At 42.3% G+C, this 14,426-nt stretch overlaps 1 protein-coding gene across 7 annotated transcripts in view; it reads right to left on the bottom strand.

The window, feature by feature from the left end:
• RAVER2 (ribonucleoprotein, PTB binding 2) overlaps positions 1-14,426 on the bottom strand; it is a 55,023-nt gene that overhangs the window by 12,608 nt on the left and 27,989 nt on the right. For all 7 annotated transcript variants that reach the window (XM_030033504.2, XM_030033506.2, XM_030033507.2 and 4 more), the window contains exons 3-6: positions 9,834-10,303; positions 5,723-5,914; positions 4,707-4,833; positions 3,044-3,126 (exon numbers count right to left, since the gene is read on the bottom strand). In XM_030033504.2, coding sequence (XP_029889364.1) covers positions 3,044-3,126; positions 4,707-4,833; positions 5,723-5,914; positions 9,834-10,303 — 872 coding nt within the window. The remainder of the gene's footprint in view (positions 1-3,043; positions 3,127-4,706; positions 4,834-5,722; positions 5,915-9,833; positions 10,304-14,426) is intronic.

Genomic DNA, 14,426 nt, shown 5'->3' with positions numbered 1-14,426 from the left:
AGACGAGACACAAGGCTTCAGGGGATTACGAGGTCTATGAATAAGGACTTCATTGTTTGTTAACATTTGCATTGTGCCTTGCATTGCAATTCTAATACATAATCTCTGCCAGATATCTATACAGTTTACAGGACTTGGCTGTAACCGGCAGGGACTCTCATCCCTTGCTTTACAGTTACTAAACAGTATCTTTACTTTCAAAGAAGAATATCCGGATATGTTTTTCCGGCCTTTTTAGTGGCAACTACCTACATGAAATTCTATTCCAGAACCATTAAAAAGCTTACAAATCACAGTGCCTACAGATTCTCCAGTCTATAAAATATGAATATTCTTCATTCAAAAAATTCTGGATCAGTTTGCCACCAGAATTGAGCCACTTAATCAACAACTTTGTCGCACCACGTTCAGACTCGGCTACTGGTATATTCAGCATTATGTGCTCTGGCTAGCACAGTGGCTTAAAAGAAACCTTATGCCCACTCTGGATCACAAAAGCACATCATGATTCATGCTAGCTGAACACAGGCTTGAAACTGTCTTTCTGGCAGCAGCTCCTGAGCACGATTTGCCAGGCAAAACATAGGTTGCTCTACAAACCTTTTTGTACAGTGGTGCAAGAATAGATATATGGGACATTGACTGTGTCAAATCACGAGTATAGTCTTCCTAATTTTTTTGGAAATCTCCTACATAGGAAAGATCACCAAACCCAGGTAATTAAGATGGAACCCAAAAAGACGGCAGCTCTCCCAATGCATGGCTTTGCAGATTTTGCAGCCTCCTGCAAAACACCTCACAAGTATTTTCAAGCCTAGGTTGTGTCTCTATGTGGCAGGGTCAAATTCCCTAGGAAAAAAACCTCTGTGCCTGTAGTATGGTCTTCTGGACGCATAATGTGCAATTTAAAACAAAAACAGTGTCATATCTAGATTAGTTATGCATCTGCTATTTTAATTGTCCTAAGCGATTTCTAGTAGAAATTATCCCGGGCTGTTTATTGTAACCAAGACCAATGGTTGTTCCATCTAAACTTCGTTACGTCACTGAGAAAAATGTATTATTTCAATTGCAAAACTTTCAGAAATGCAAGAGTGGAAAATCAGTTAATAAAGATATAATAAACTGCTGGATGACTCAGGAAAACACATCACTGAGATAGTTTTAAAATGCATTATTTTGGCACATGATAACTGTAACTAAGAGAAATTAAAAGAAAGAAGTTGAAAGTCGTGCTACCTCCAGAGTTGAAAGATTACTGGGTAAATAACCCATTTGTTCAAATCCCCCTCTGTTGAATCTTTTATTATAAATTATTTTATAATGATGTGGCATAATCATCCTAAAAATGCTGTTTCTTCTCATTATATTACTTTACAAAACCTTGAATATAAAATAGCAAAACCAACATACACAGGAAGCTGAATCAGTGTGTGACTGGGGAGGTGGGGAGAGAGACAAGCCAAGACGCTGTGTGTTCCTCTATCTTGTGACAATACTGAATTTCAAGACAATAAAAATAGTGACCTCGTTCTCTGGCTTTAGAGAATGCTCTGAAATAAGTCACTGAGTAACAGAAAAATGTGCCTAACAGAAGGAATTGGGATAATCAAATCATTCTCAATAAAATTCAGGCTATTAGACCAGGTTTGGAGCTAATTAAATGACAGGAAGCTCCCTGGAAGAGAATTAGACTTGTAAGTCTCTCTAAAGAGAAAACACTAAGTTGTTTGGCTGCAGCACTCTTGAGCCAAAAAACATTGGATCATCATCAATCACACTGTTAACTGTGTAAAACATGCCTGTCTCCAGCTGCGATTAGAAAACATTCACATTGCCTTCCAAGGAAGCATAGACTCTCCAAGGCTGAAGAGAGAGCAGCAGTAACTAAATATACCAATTGAAAATATCATTTAAATAAAAGAAGTACAAGCAAGGAATGATGTATTTTTTCATTGTACAGGACAAAAGCAATTCATTTGAGGGGGCAAAATTAAGTAGTATTTATTCAAAATGAATATATTCACCTACGAGTTTTTAGCAGAAAAAGAAAGAAAGGCTAAATATACTTACACAAGGAGTATCTCTGCATTTTAATTTGGTCTTTTTTAAGATCTATAAGTCTGTGTTTGCCAAAAGAACAGCAGAAATAACAACTAATACTTGAGGGGATTTTATTTTTTAAATGGGAATTTCTGAAACATCAGAATTAGTAAGTCAAAGTGACTGACTCCAGTCCTTCATAGGTACTTATGAAAATCTCCGCCATGAATATTAAAGGCAAATTTTGGCTGCTGGTAGAGCTGGAGAAATCTCTGACAGAACCTCAATGCAAGGCGGAGGCCAGGCAGGCTGCTGGCCAAGTGCACTGCTGCAGGGAGGAGTTCTGGTTGTGGGTGCTACTCTAGCATGTTCTCATCACCAATTTCTCCGGCAAACTCATCCCAAATATCCGGTATAGTATCTTTCAGAAATTCTGGTGTCCATATGGAAGTCGCATCAACTTTACAGTGAATTACAGATACTCCGAGAACACTTTAAACAGCTCATAACCTTGGGGGTTTTTTGACTAAGAAGTAACATCTGCAAATCACTATTTTTTTATGGCATATCTAGCACATTTTAGTCCCTGCAAGCTTTAAAATTAAGATAATGATGCTAAGCTTGTTGGCTTGAATAAGATAAAACAATCAAGTCTCTCTACAGGAAGTGTGTATGAGCAGTTCCAAGAGAAATGGATGTGCCATGCTCCTCGAGCACTAATTTAAAGAGGATTTTTTTGGCCCGTAATGGCAAGTTGTCTCTACATCAGCAGGTGTTAGCAAATCAAAAGCTCAGTTAAGATAAAATAACTCACTTGTGGATAGTAAGCACAGTCTGCTCTTACATCCCCATAGGCATCTCATAATAAAGTGCTTTTCTTAAACATAGCTTTAACGAGAACACTTGATTTTAGTTGTAATTTCTTAAAACTTTGAGAATATTTTTCATGCTAAGATCTGCACAAATATGTATTTTGACAAAATTTTTTTTTGTCACGTACCTGATGAATTTTATTCAACTGCAAAAAAGGTGGGCCAACTGCTGAATTTATAAGGTGAGGTAAACCTGCAGATGCTCCAAGAACTGTTTGAGAAACACAAGACAAAGTAGCAGTGTTTTATAAGTTAGGCAAGTAAAGATCTTTAGAAGAGTTATTCTCTATTTTTCAGATTTGGTTTCCACAAAACTTTTCAGTATACTAAAGGTCACTATAATGAAATCTTTCAATACACCCAGCTTTGATCTGCAATTAACAGCATTAGAGATCAAATGTACTGTCATGGAGCTCCTCTAAAGCTGAGAGTTTTGCTCAAAGAGGCAGAAATGTCTGCTGTTGACTGCAAGACCACAGCATTATCTAAAGTGCTTTGACTTTAGTCAAAGTGCTTTAGCATTAGCTAAAGTGTTTCTTCAATAAAGTGCTCACTTCACACACAATTTGTGTATCTTCTGTCAGTAGATTATGTCACAAACTCTTAGCTGTCCCCGACTTGACTCTTCAAATTATCTGTTCCCATTCCTGTTCCGAATACTTTCACCATTTGAAATGTGCTAAGATTGTTTTTAATGTATTTATTCTCATCCATCCTAACGAGAAGGCAGAGAAACGGTTTTGGCTAATGCCGTTATGAAATGCTGTGTATGACTATGGTAGCATCCAAGTGAGTAAAGATTTACATTGGAAACAATAAGAGAAAGACTCAGGCTGCAAAATTCAGATCTAGAATCAGATTTAAAGTTGCCATTTTAATGACTGCAAAAGAGACATTTCATTTTAAACCCATTTCTAATACAAACACTCAGAGACCACAGAGTTAACATGAGGACGTTTTTAGGTAACACTAAATTTTACCCAGACACAATAGTGTAGCAATCCACCTATTGCTTTTGCTTTCATAAAATGCAAAAGTGTCTACACAGACACACTGAAACAGTGTCTGCACAGATTTTAAAATAGTATTCCTGCTTCCCTCGTTTGCTGAAAGCCTTGTGTCCTGGTTTCAGCTGGGATGGAGTTAATTTTCTTCTTAGTTGCTGGTGCAGTGTGTTTTGGATTTAGTGTGAGAATAACGCTGATAATACACTGATGCTTTAGTTATTGCTAAGTAGCACTTATCCTAAGTTAAGGATTTTTCAGTTTCCCATGCTCTGCCAGCAAGCAGGTGTACAAGAAGCTGGGAGGAAGCGTGGCCAGGACCACTGACCTGAACTAGCCAAAGGGATATTCCACACCGTAGAACATCATGCTCAGTATATAAACTGGGGGGAGTTGGCTGGGAGGGCTGGTCGCTGCTCGGGCATCAGTCAGTGGGTGGTGAGCAACTGCATTGTGCATCACTTGTTTTTTTCTTGTGTGGTTTTTTGGTTTTGTTTTTTTTTTTTAATTATTTCATTATATTCCTTTTCATTACTACAATTATTATTATATTTTATTTTTGTTGTTGTTAGGATTACATTTTATTTTACTTTAGTTATTAAATTGTTCTTATCTTAACCCACAAGTTTTACTTTTTTTCTGATTCTCCCCCCCATCCCACTGGGAGGGGGGGCAGTGAGCGAGCAGCTGCATGGTGCCTAGTAGCTGGTTGGGCTTAAACCACCACACCTTGTATCACCAAGAACAGGGTTTTACTTTTTTTTAACTCAGTTTTAAAACAACTTACCAGGTTTAACAGCATGTCCACGCAACTGGGGCTGCAGTAGCATTTGCAACATTGCTGGATTATTAAAACTTTTCATAATCTGCACTGGATTTGGCTCTGGAAGCAAGCCTTTCCTGTTGTTCCTCATCTCCAGTTAAGAGAGATACAAAAAATGTTAGAATCAGGAGAAAACAGAGAATACATTTAAATCCCTCAAAATCGTGTGCCGGTAATGTACGTATTTCATTTACACAGAAATCTCCTTCCCTGTGTCCTGCTCCTTTCCACGCTCCTTTTCCCTCAAATGAAACGCCTAACAAACTATTTCCCCAAAACTTCAAGCATATTATTTTTCCTGAGACACGTTTCTTTTTTTCCCTTCAACCAAGAGAGAGCTATCAATAAAAGGAGAATATGAAAGGCACTTTTAACATGAACACCACATACTATCTTATAATAGCACTACTCATCTCTTTTATAAAGATGTGGGCTAAAGTTAGCCAAAGTAATGAGACTGTTCTGCTTTTACTTTTAAGACAGCTTCATGTAACATTTATCACATCCAGTGTTCTAGGAAATAATTTGATAAGACATGTGGGTGTTAAAAGCTTTCTTCTAGATCGAGCATGAAATTAAACTATTTCTCCTACCTTGAAATTTATCTTAAAATTGACAAATTCTTGCCTCTCTGTTTCAAACTAAGTTTTAGCTTGTCAAATGACTCCACTTCCAGTTACTTTTGTTTTGAGCTGGAATAATTAAATTTAATAAAATCCCAGAGCTATATAAGTACAACTTTGTGATATCTTATGGCCATACTTTACCCCTCCTCCTTGCAGAATATGGCCATGCTTTTCCTGGGAAGGAGACTGAATTGGGCTGACTAGACCAAAAAAAAAAACCAAAAAACCAAACAGGCTAATGCTTTCAAAAGCTTGGCTCGTTTTCCTAATGCAAAGCAGCTGAATCCCTCTGACCCTTCAGGCTGCTCAAGGTGTACCAAACTCATTCTGAAAACAGATTTGGAAATATCTTACCATCCTTTGCGCTGCTATAAGTGCTGCTAACGTGCTTCTGCCTGGCGCTCCCGGAGCACAGTATGACACCTGGACTCTCTTTCCTTTGATAGTCATGCCATTGGTGACTTCTTGCACCTTCTCAGCCTGCTCTGCAGTTTCATACTCAACCACCGCAAAGTCACCAATATAACTATCTTCATCCTGAGCAAACTGAAACAACATTTCACAATACACTGAACAAAATGGAGAATTTCAGGAACTGCCTTGCAGTATTTTCACCTATCCCTTGCAAAATACTTCACAAACAGCTGACACCCTATGTTAATGCCTACCCAAATCAGTATGTTTCTTTCTCAAACGTGCTAGATATAAGTTGAATATCATATCTTCATATGACACTTGGCATGCATGCTCTTGAATTACCACCTTCACTTCAATTTAATCTCATGGAGAACCCAAGCTATGAAATGTATTTAACACATATTTCCAGAATAAGGAAAGAAATAGGAAATAAATTGTAAAAACAGCTGTATGCTACAATAATTTTTATTTTTATTTCTCAGGATAAGAATTATAAACTCATTATTGTTCAGTTTTTAAGCCTACAATAATAAAAATGTTATTCATCAGACTACATGGTAGTTGTTGAAACATGTAACAATGCAAATTCCACCGATATATACTGCCTTTTAGGAGAATATGAAGTCTGTCGTTGTGTTTAATGCCAAGAGAAGCTGCCAGACTGATCAATCAAGCAGACTGGAAACAGGCTTACATGTCAAACAATACTCTGTCCTTTGTTTGCAGAGTTTTATAGCAGAATGAGCAGATTTAAATCAAGCAAAAAAGGGGGGTGAGAAGGGAGGGAATAACTAGCTCTGATGTGGAAGAGAGCAAATCTCCTCTAGATTTCACTGGATAACATCAACCTATTCCCAACTATTAGGTCCCACAAACTTATAATAACAATCGAAATATAAATCGCAAAGATTTTGAAGAAAAATAGGGTGGTCAGATCTTTAATGTCACTGTTAAAGACTGGCCTCTGGGAAGAGCTCTGGAGAACACACATATTTTGATATATAAATACGCACATAGCTATGTATGTATGTATGCGGGCAGGAGTGTCTGTGTAGAGAAGCATTATATTTTGATATCAGTTTAGCTGCACTGGTAAAGACCTGAAGTACTTGTGAAAAGAATGGTTTGCAGCTATGGAACATATCATAGTTCCATGCACAGTTAAAAACTCCCTTAACATGTGAAAGGCAGCAATCAGTATTGCAAACAGATCAGGAATTTTTAAACTTCCCAAGTAAACAGGCACTGAAGAAAAGCCCTCTGTCCCTATCTAGGTAACAGTAGAGACCTTCTAGTGACAATTTAAAGTTGACTTAAGAAAGGAATGAGGTTTTCTGGTCCATTTTGTTGAAGCAAAGGACAAAATGTGTTCCTGTAAGTCCTAGGAAAAGCCATTTTTCTAAGACCCACATATAAGTATCTGGCTTCAGCTCTTCCTGACAGAACATTTCTATTGTCAATAGAGGAGAAATCAATTTGTTTTAAAAAAATGGTAACTTTGGAACAAAATGAAATAAACCAGAGTTTATTTCATGAGTTCAGCTAAGAATTTTAGGTAAAAGATCATATTTACATGATGAAATACTGCATCAGTTACCAGCAGAACTAAGCCATGAAAGCAGCACAAGACAGCTAGGTTAAAGAAGCCATACTAGGAGATGGGCAAAACGATCAAAGTGACCCTACTGGAGGGACAATCTGAATGCAGGAGTGGCGTGAAGGCTGGACTGGCCAAGACTAGAAAAAGGAAGGAAGAGAGAGTCTGTAGTCACAAAGATGTAAAATAACAACAGTATGAACAAGCATTTTAATTGTTTCTCTAAAACTTCCAGGAGTTTTCCAGACAAAGGCACTTCTTCTAGTCATTCTCTATTGAAATCCCCTCCCCACCCAGTATTCTGCTACCCTGTCCTCTCCTAGTTTTCCTCTTACATCTCTACCCATCATGTCACACTCCCCTCCTTGCTTTTTCCACAGTTTCTTGGGTCTTCCTCCTCCATTCTTTGAACTTAATTTTTTAGGTCACCTCACTCATAAAGCCCTAATTAATTAGCACTATTGTGATGAAAATTCATCCCCCCGTCTTCCCTTTTTCATCTGTCAAATTTGAACTACTTGTTTACCTACCTCCACCCTCATATCTTCCCTCTCTGGAGGGCTGATTCCCCCGTTAGCACATGGGGTTTGCCTCCATCACTCACCCATTACGTCTGCAAACCAGCACCTCTGCTGCCTCTCCCCACCAGCCCTCAAGGCAGAGCCTCCCTTACCAGTCAGTACCTGTTGGATGCCCAGTGGAAACATGAGGCATGACTGAGAATAAATCACATGTTTATTCTCTGAAAGTCACTGAGAATAAATCGTAAGTTATCATAAGTAAACCTATTTTTCTTCTATTATCATACTTCTACAATCTACCTATTAGTCTATTACACAGTGTGTTTATACAAGTGATAGGTAATATGAGAACGTGCCAAAAATGTTTTCTTGGATATAATTTTGACTGGCTGCCTATTTCCTAATTCAAAAGCATACTGTTTATTTCCTGTATTTTACAGAAACATGTATTTAGTGCCATTTACTGATATAATGCATACAAAAACAGACCCTCCTCACCTACACCCAGTGTGACACGTATCATTACGATCTAAGAAGGAAGGTAAAAGTCAATTTTTAAGTGCCTCTAACTGCACAGTGCAATACTGTTAGTGAAAACTCTTTATCAAAGAAGCCTGTTATTCTTTGAACCTCAGAATTTTTAAAGGGTGTTGAAAAATTGTTGCGGAGGCTGCTAACAGCCTCCAGATTATCTGACAGCTGGAAAAAAGCCCTGAAGTAAAAGACTTTAAAAAGATCAATCTGGTTAGCTAATTAAACAAAGATTCAGCAAGTAACTTGATTACAGCATTTAATACCTTCTTACAGGAAGAAAATAGTGGGGAGCAAAGGCTCCTCAATCGAGTCATCAGTGAGGTGAAGCTGAAGCCAGATACATTCAACTGAAGAAAACAGACACAAGTGCAAAATAACAAGGGACAGGCAGTCAGTTTCTGGAAAGAGTTACTTCCAATTTATGCTTCTCCTGGTATATTTGGATCAAGCAAGTATAAGGATGTACTTTAGCCAACTACTAAGTACTGGGGCTTGAAAAGAGCACTAGGGAAAATATGATGGCCTGCAGGTGGTCAGACTAGACAGCCTGATGGACCTCCTGGTCTTAGATGCTGAGAATCGCTGGTTACTTATCCCTGAAGCTAATCCCTGAGCAGCCGTCCAAGATACTTAGGAAAAAAAAAAAAACCAAACCAAACAACTGAAATCACCCCCAACTGTGTACCTATAAAGCAAGCTTTCTTTCTACTGCCTGTTTATGGTACGCTGGTGTGCACCACTTCTACGAGCGACATATTATTTGTGGTCGAGTATCTCACAAGCCATGATGATGAGAAGGAAACCTTTACATTTGCAAAGGCTAGTAAGGATCTACCTCTTCTGTACCAGCAAGCTTTCCAAAAGATCTACCACTTCTATCACTGGCAAGCCCAGCCAACAATGAGATCCCAAGACTGTATCTTCTCCAGTTTGGGAAAAAACACATGAGATATTTGCAAAAGTTTCTTAAAGAAATTATATACATATATATGTATATATATATTCTTGATCATCCAAACTGTTACACTTGTGGTATTCATACACTCTGGCTTTCTTTACTGAGCAATAAAACCATCATCAATGTTTACTTTAAAAGCTTTCTAAAATATTTCTAAAATTATTTTCAATAAAATAGATGAGGAGGGGATGTGTTATAAACATTTTATTGGTGCTTCACAAGAGTGGTCTCCTGCCAAATTCCCAGATGACATCGAGCAATCACTGCAAACCCATACCAGTAAAGCATCTGTACCACATCGTATACTGCAATGCAGATGCATAACTATTCACTACTTAAACGAGAAATAAAAGGGTAAGAGAGCAAGTAGTGAAGGTACAAATACAGAGCTACTTAAATCACGACCGTAATCTTCCAAAAGATACAAATTCAACATACCTGGCAGAAAACAGGTTTATACTTTAGTGAGAAAGCTTGGATCAGTTCTTTTGAATCACCGTAGTCTTTTTGAAATTTATCTACGCAAAGGCACTTGGAGTGAATAAGATTTGTCGTCAGCTGGTTCACATCCATCCACTGTGCAAAGAGAGTGCTCTCGTCTAACTGTTTCCCCAGAAGTTCCAGTCTCGCCTTTGCAGCAGAGTCCTTCTTCATATATTCCACAAAACCATAGCCCTTTGAATGGCCAGTAACTTCGTTATAGACCAAAAAACACCTCTCAACATTGCCATATGCACGCACAAGTTCTTCAAACTCTTCTAATGTAAATGAAATGGGCAAATTAGTAATGCAAAGCAAAGCATCTGTTGGTTGGAGTTGCACGGATATTTCTTTTCCCCGAAGAGAATACTGGTGAAATTTCCGAATTGCGTTTTGAGCCTGCTCTCCATTTAACAGAGTAACGAACGCTGTAAGACCAAAACAAGTTAAGTCACCTACAACTGCTTCTCTCCAGCTACAGAGGTAATTACTATAACTCTCCCTCCCCTAAAACCCACCAGTGTGTGTCAAAGGAAAAATAAATATTTGGGAATGCAATAGGTAGGGATATGCTATATTATATATATTTTAAAATCTGACATTATCAACTGGATGAGTATTTAACTAAAGGAGTAACTACAGCAACACAAGTACACACAGCCTCACTACTTGTAACACAAAAAAAGTTTATATTTGGGAAAAAGAAAACAATTAAATTTAATGCTGAAGTCAACAAATTAGTGATCCTACGGAATTTCTTTGATGACAGCATCCATAAATTCTCACAGCAGGGTTTCTGGATCTTTTTTGGGTTATCAGTCCTAAAGCATTTCACACAACCACAGAATCACAGACTGTGAGCATGAGGATGAAGTTGGAAAGAACCTCTGGAGGTCATCTTGTACAATGCCCTGCTCAAACAGGGCCACCCACAGCTGGTTACGCAGGACCACATCCAGCTGTGTTCTTAGTATCTCCAAAAATGGAGACTCCACAACCTTTCTGGGCAACCTGTAACAGTGTGCGGTGACCCTCTCACTGAAAAAGTATATCCTGATGTTCAGAGGGAAACTCCTGTGATTCACCTGGCACCACTTGGCTTGTACCCTGTGAATTAAAGAGGATGTAATAGTCTGCACTGAACCAAGCAGATGTAACCTAATACATGTGTTTCCTTCCAATGACAAACTGAAGTGCACAGCGAAAGCAGTCCTGGGTAAAAAATTTATTTCATTTCACAGAAAGACAGATGCAATTCTTGCACTCCACGCAGAGATACTCTCAGCATTGCCAACTATCAAGGATGCACGATTGACCACTGGGCCATGTCTTCAATGCCAATGGTGTGAACCATCACCTTCAGAAAACTGAACAAGCATCCTTCTTCCAGAATGGCCCTCAAACCCACAAATCTCAGCAGCAAGTACCACCCAAATCTTCAAAACAGGGCTGTGGGTACCACCTGCTGCTTTTAATTCTCTTCTAATCTTGGCCGAGCTGCTGCTCTTTACATTCATCCTACAGCCTCCTCCTTTCCTTCCCCAGCACTACCAATTCTTCTTTTCCATTTTATTTCATCGTTTATTGAACTGTGCCTTCTCATTTGACTGCTGGAAAAGCAGGATCACATGGATGCAGCACCAACTCCAGGAACCAGCCCTAGTGATGTCACGGCCATCACATCACATCACAGCCAGCAGACTGTGACACGGACCACCAGGAGCAAAGGCGTTGGTAACACGATGAGCCCCAGAAGGGTATGAGAAGGGCTGCGCCAAGCCAGACTGGCAGACGAGGGGGCAGATGAGGGACATCTCAGAGGAGCAGACACCCAGTGGAAGGCAAGGAACCTGGGGCTCCCCACAGCAATGGAGGGTGACTTCTCCTTGGCTGCTTCTCCTGAGAATTACAGCCACACTCCTGGAAAGGGACGCAACAAGACCACGGCCCATGTCCTCTCCCACCTCGTCACTCGGACGGAGAGCTCTCAGCACATTACAGGACAGGTAAGAAACACCTGGCCTCTACCCATCCAAGTCTTGCAGGGAGCTTTCCAAAGCCACAAGCAAAGGGAATGCCACAAAATTGTCCCCTTGGGGACCGAGGGCTGGGCCCAAAACAGAGATCCTGGCACAGGCCACAGTGAATGTTATGGTCATGTCACAGCCAGCAGACTACTCGTAATGGTCCACATCAGAATGGCATTGGTGACAAGGATGGCCACGTAAAGGTAAAAAGGGGCCGCACCAGAGAACAGAGATGGGCAAATAAGAATTACAGGCTCTGAAACACTCACTGTATCAGTACCCCGTCCTCATTCTACAGACAGCCAGAAGGTGCCCACACTCGTGGACAAAAGGAGACCTGTACCACTCACCTTATCTCTACCGCATCCAGGTCCCACAGCCAGATCAAAGCTGCTCGCGTTCGTGGACAAAGGGAGCTCCGCAACACGCACCGTATCTCTATCCCGACACCTTCCTACAAAGAGCTACAAGGTGCCCACAAATGTGGGCAATGGGAGAGCCCCACCACCCAGCTTATCTCTACCCCACACAGGTCCCACAGCCAGATCAAAGCTGCTCGCAGCCATGCACAAAGGGAGCTCCGCAACACCCACCGTATCTCTATCCCGTCCCCATCCTACAAAGAGCTACAAGGTGCCCACAATCGTAGGCAACGGGAGAGCCGCACCAGCCACCTTTTCTCTACCCCATACAGATCCCACAGCCAGATCAAAGCTGCTCGCGTTCGTGAACAAAGGGAGCTGCGCAACACCCACCGTACCTCTATCCAGTCCCCATCCTAAGAATAACCAGAAGGTGCCCACAATCGTGGGCAAAGGGAGAACCCCACCACCCACCTTATCTCTACCCCGTCCAGGTCCCGCAGGCAGGTCAAAGCTGCTCGCAGCCATGGACAGAGGGAGCTCCGCAACATCCACCATAACTGTATCTCGTCCCCATCCTACAAATAACCAGAAGGTGCCCACCCTCGTGGGCAAAGGGAGAACCCCACCACCCACCTTATCTCTACCCCGTCCAGGTCCCGCAGGCAGATCAAAGCTGCTCGCAGCCATGCACAAAGGGAGCTCCGCAACACCCACCGTATCTCTATCCCGTCCCCATCCTATGAACAACCAGAAGGTGCCCACAGTCGTGGGCAGAGGGAGAGCCGCACCACCCACCTCTTCTCTACCCCATCCAGGTCCCACAGCCAGATCAAAGCTGCTCGCAGCCATGCACAAAGGGAGCTCCGCAGCACGCACCGTATCTCTATCCCGTCCCCATCCTACAAAGAGCTACAAGGTGCCCACAATCGTGGGCAAAGGGAGAACCCCACCACCCACCTTATCTCTACCCCGTCCAGGTCCCGCAGGCAGATCAAAGCTGCTCGCAGCCATGCACAAAGGGAGCTCCGCAACACCCACCGTATCTCTATCCCGTCCCCATCCTAAGAATAGCCAGAAGGTGCCCACCCTCGTGGGCAAAGGGAGAACCCCACCACCCACCTTATCTCTACCCCGTCCAGGTCCCGCAGGCAGATCAAAGCTGCTCGCAGCCATGCACAAAGGGAGCTCCGCAACACCCACCGTATCTCTATCCCGTCCCCATCCTATGAACAACCAGAAGGTGCCCACCACCCTCGTGGGCAGAGGGAGAGCCGCACCACCCACCTCTTCTCTACCCCATACAGGTCCCACAGCCAGATCAAAGCTGCTCTCGGTCGTGGACAAAGGGAGCTCCGCAGCATCCACCGTATCTGTATCTCGTCCCCATCCTAAAAATAACCACAAGGAGCCCACCCTCCAGGGCAATGGGAGAGCTGCACCAGCCACCTTTTCTCTACCCCATCCAGGTCCCACAGCCAGATCAAAGCTGCTCGCGTTCGTGGACAAAGGGAGCTCCGCAACACGCACCGTATCTGTATCTCGTCCCCATCCTAAGAATAGCCAGAAGGTGCCCACCCTCGTGGCAAAGGGAGAACCCCACCAGCCACCTTATCTCTACCCCGTCCATGTCCCGCAGGCAGATCAAAGCTGCTCGCAGCCATGCACAAAGGGAGCTCCGCAGCACGCACCGTATCTCTATCCCGTCCCCATCCTACAAAGAGCTACAAGGTGCCCACAATCGTGGGCAAAGGGAGAACCCCACCACCCACCTTATCCGTACCCCACACAGGTTCCACAGGCAAATCAAAGCTGCTCGCGGCCATGGACAAAGGGAGCTCCGCAACACCCACCCTATCTGTATCTCGTCCCCATCCTAAGAATAGCCAGAAGGTGCCCACCCTCGTGGGCAAAGGGAGAACCCCACCACCCACCTTATCTCTACCCCGTCCAGGTCCCGCAGGCAGATCAAAGCTGCTCGCAGCCATGGACAGAGGGAGCTCCGCAACATCCACCATATCTGTATCTCGTCCCCATCCTACAAATAACCACAAGGTGCCCACCTTCCTGGGCAATGGGAGAGCTGCACCAGCCACCTTTTCTCTACCCCATGCAGGTCCCACAGCCAGATCAAAGCTGCTCGCAGCCACGCACAAGGGGAG

Source organism: Aquila chrysaetos, chromosome 12 (assembly GCF_900496995.4).
Source record: "Aquila chrysaetos chrysaetos chromosome 12, bAquChr1.4, whole genome shotgun sequence".
Lineage (NCBI taxonomy): Eukaryota > Metazoa > Chordata > Aves > Accipitriformes > Accipitridae > Aquila > Aquila chrysaetos.
This window is presented reverse-complemented; position numbering and strand designations above follow the sequence as displayed.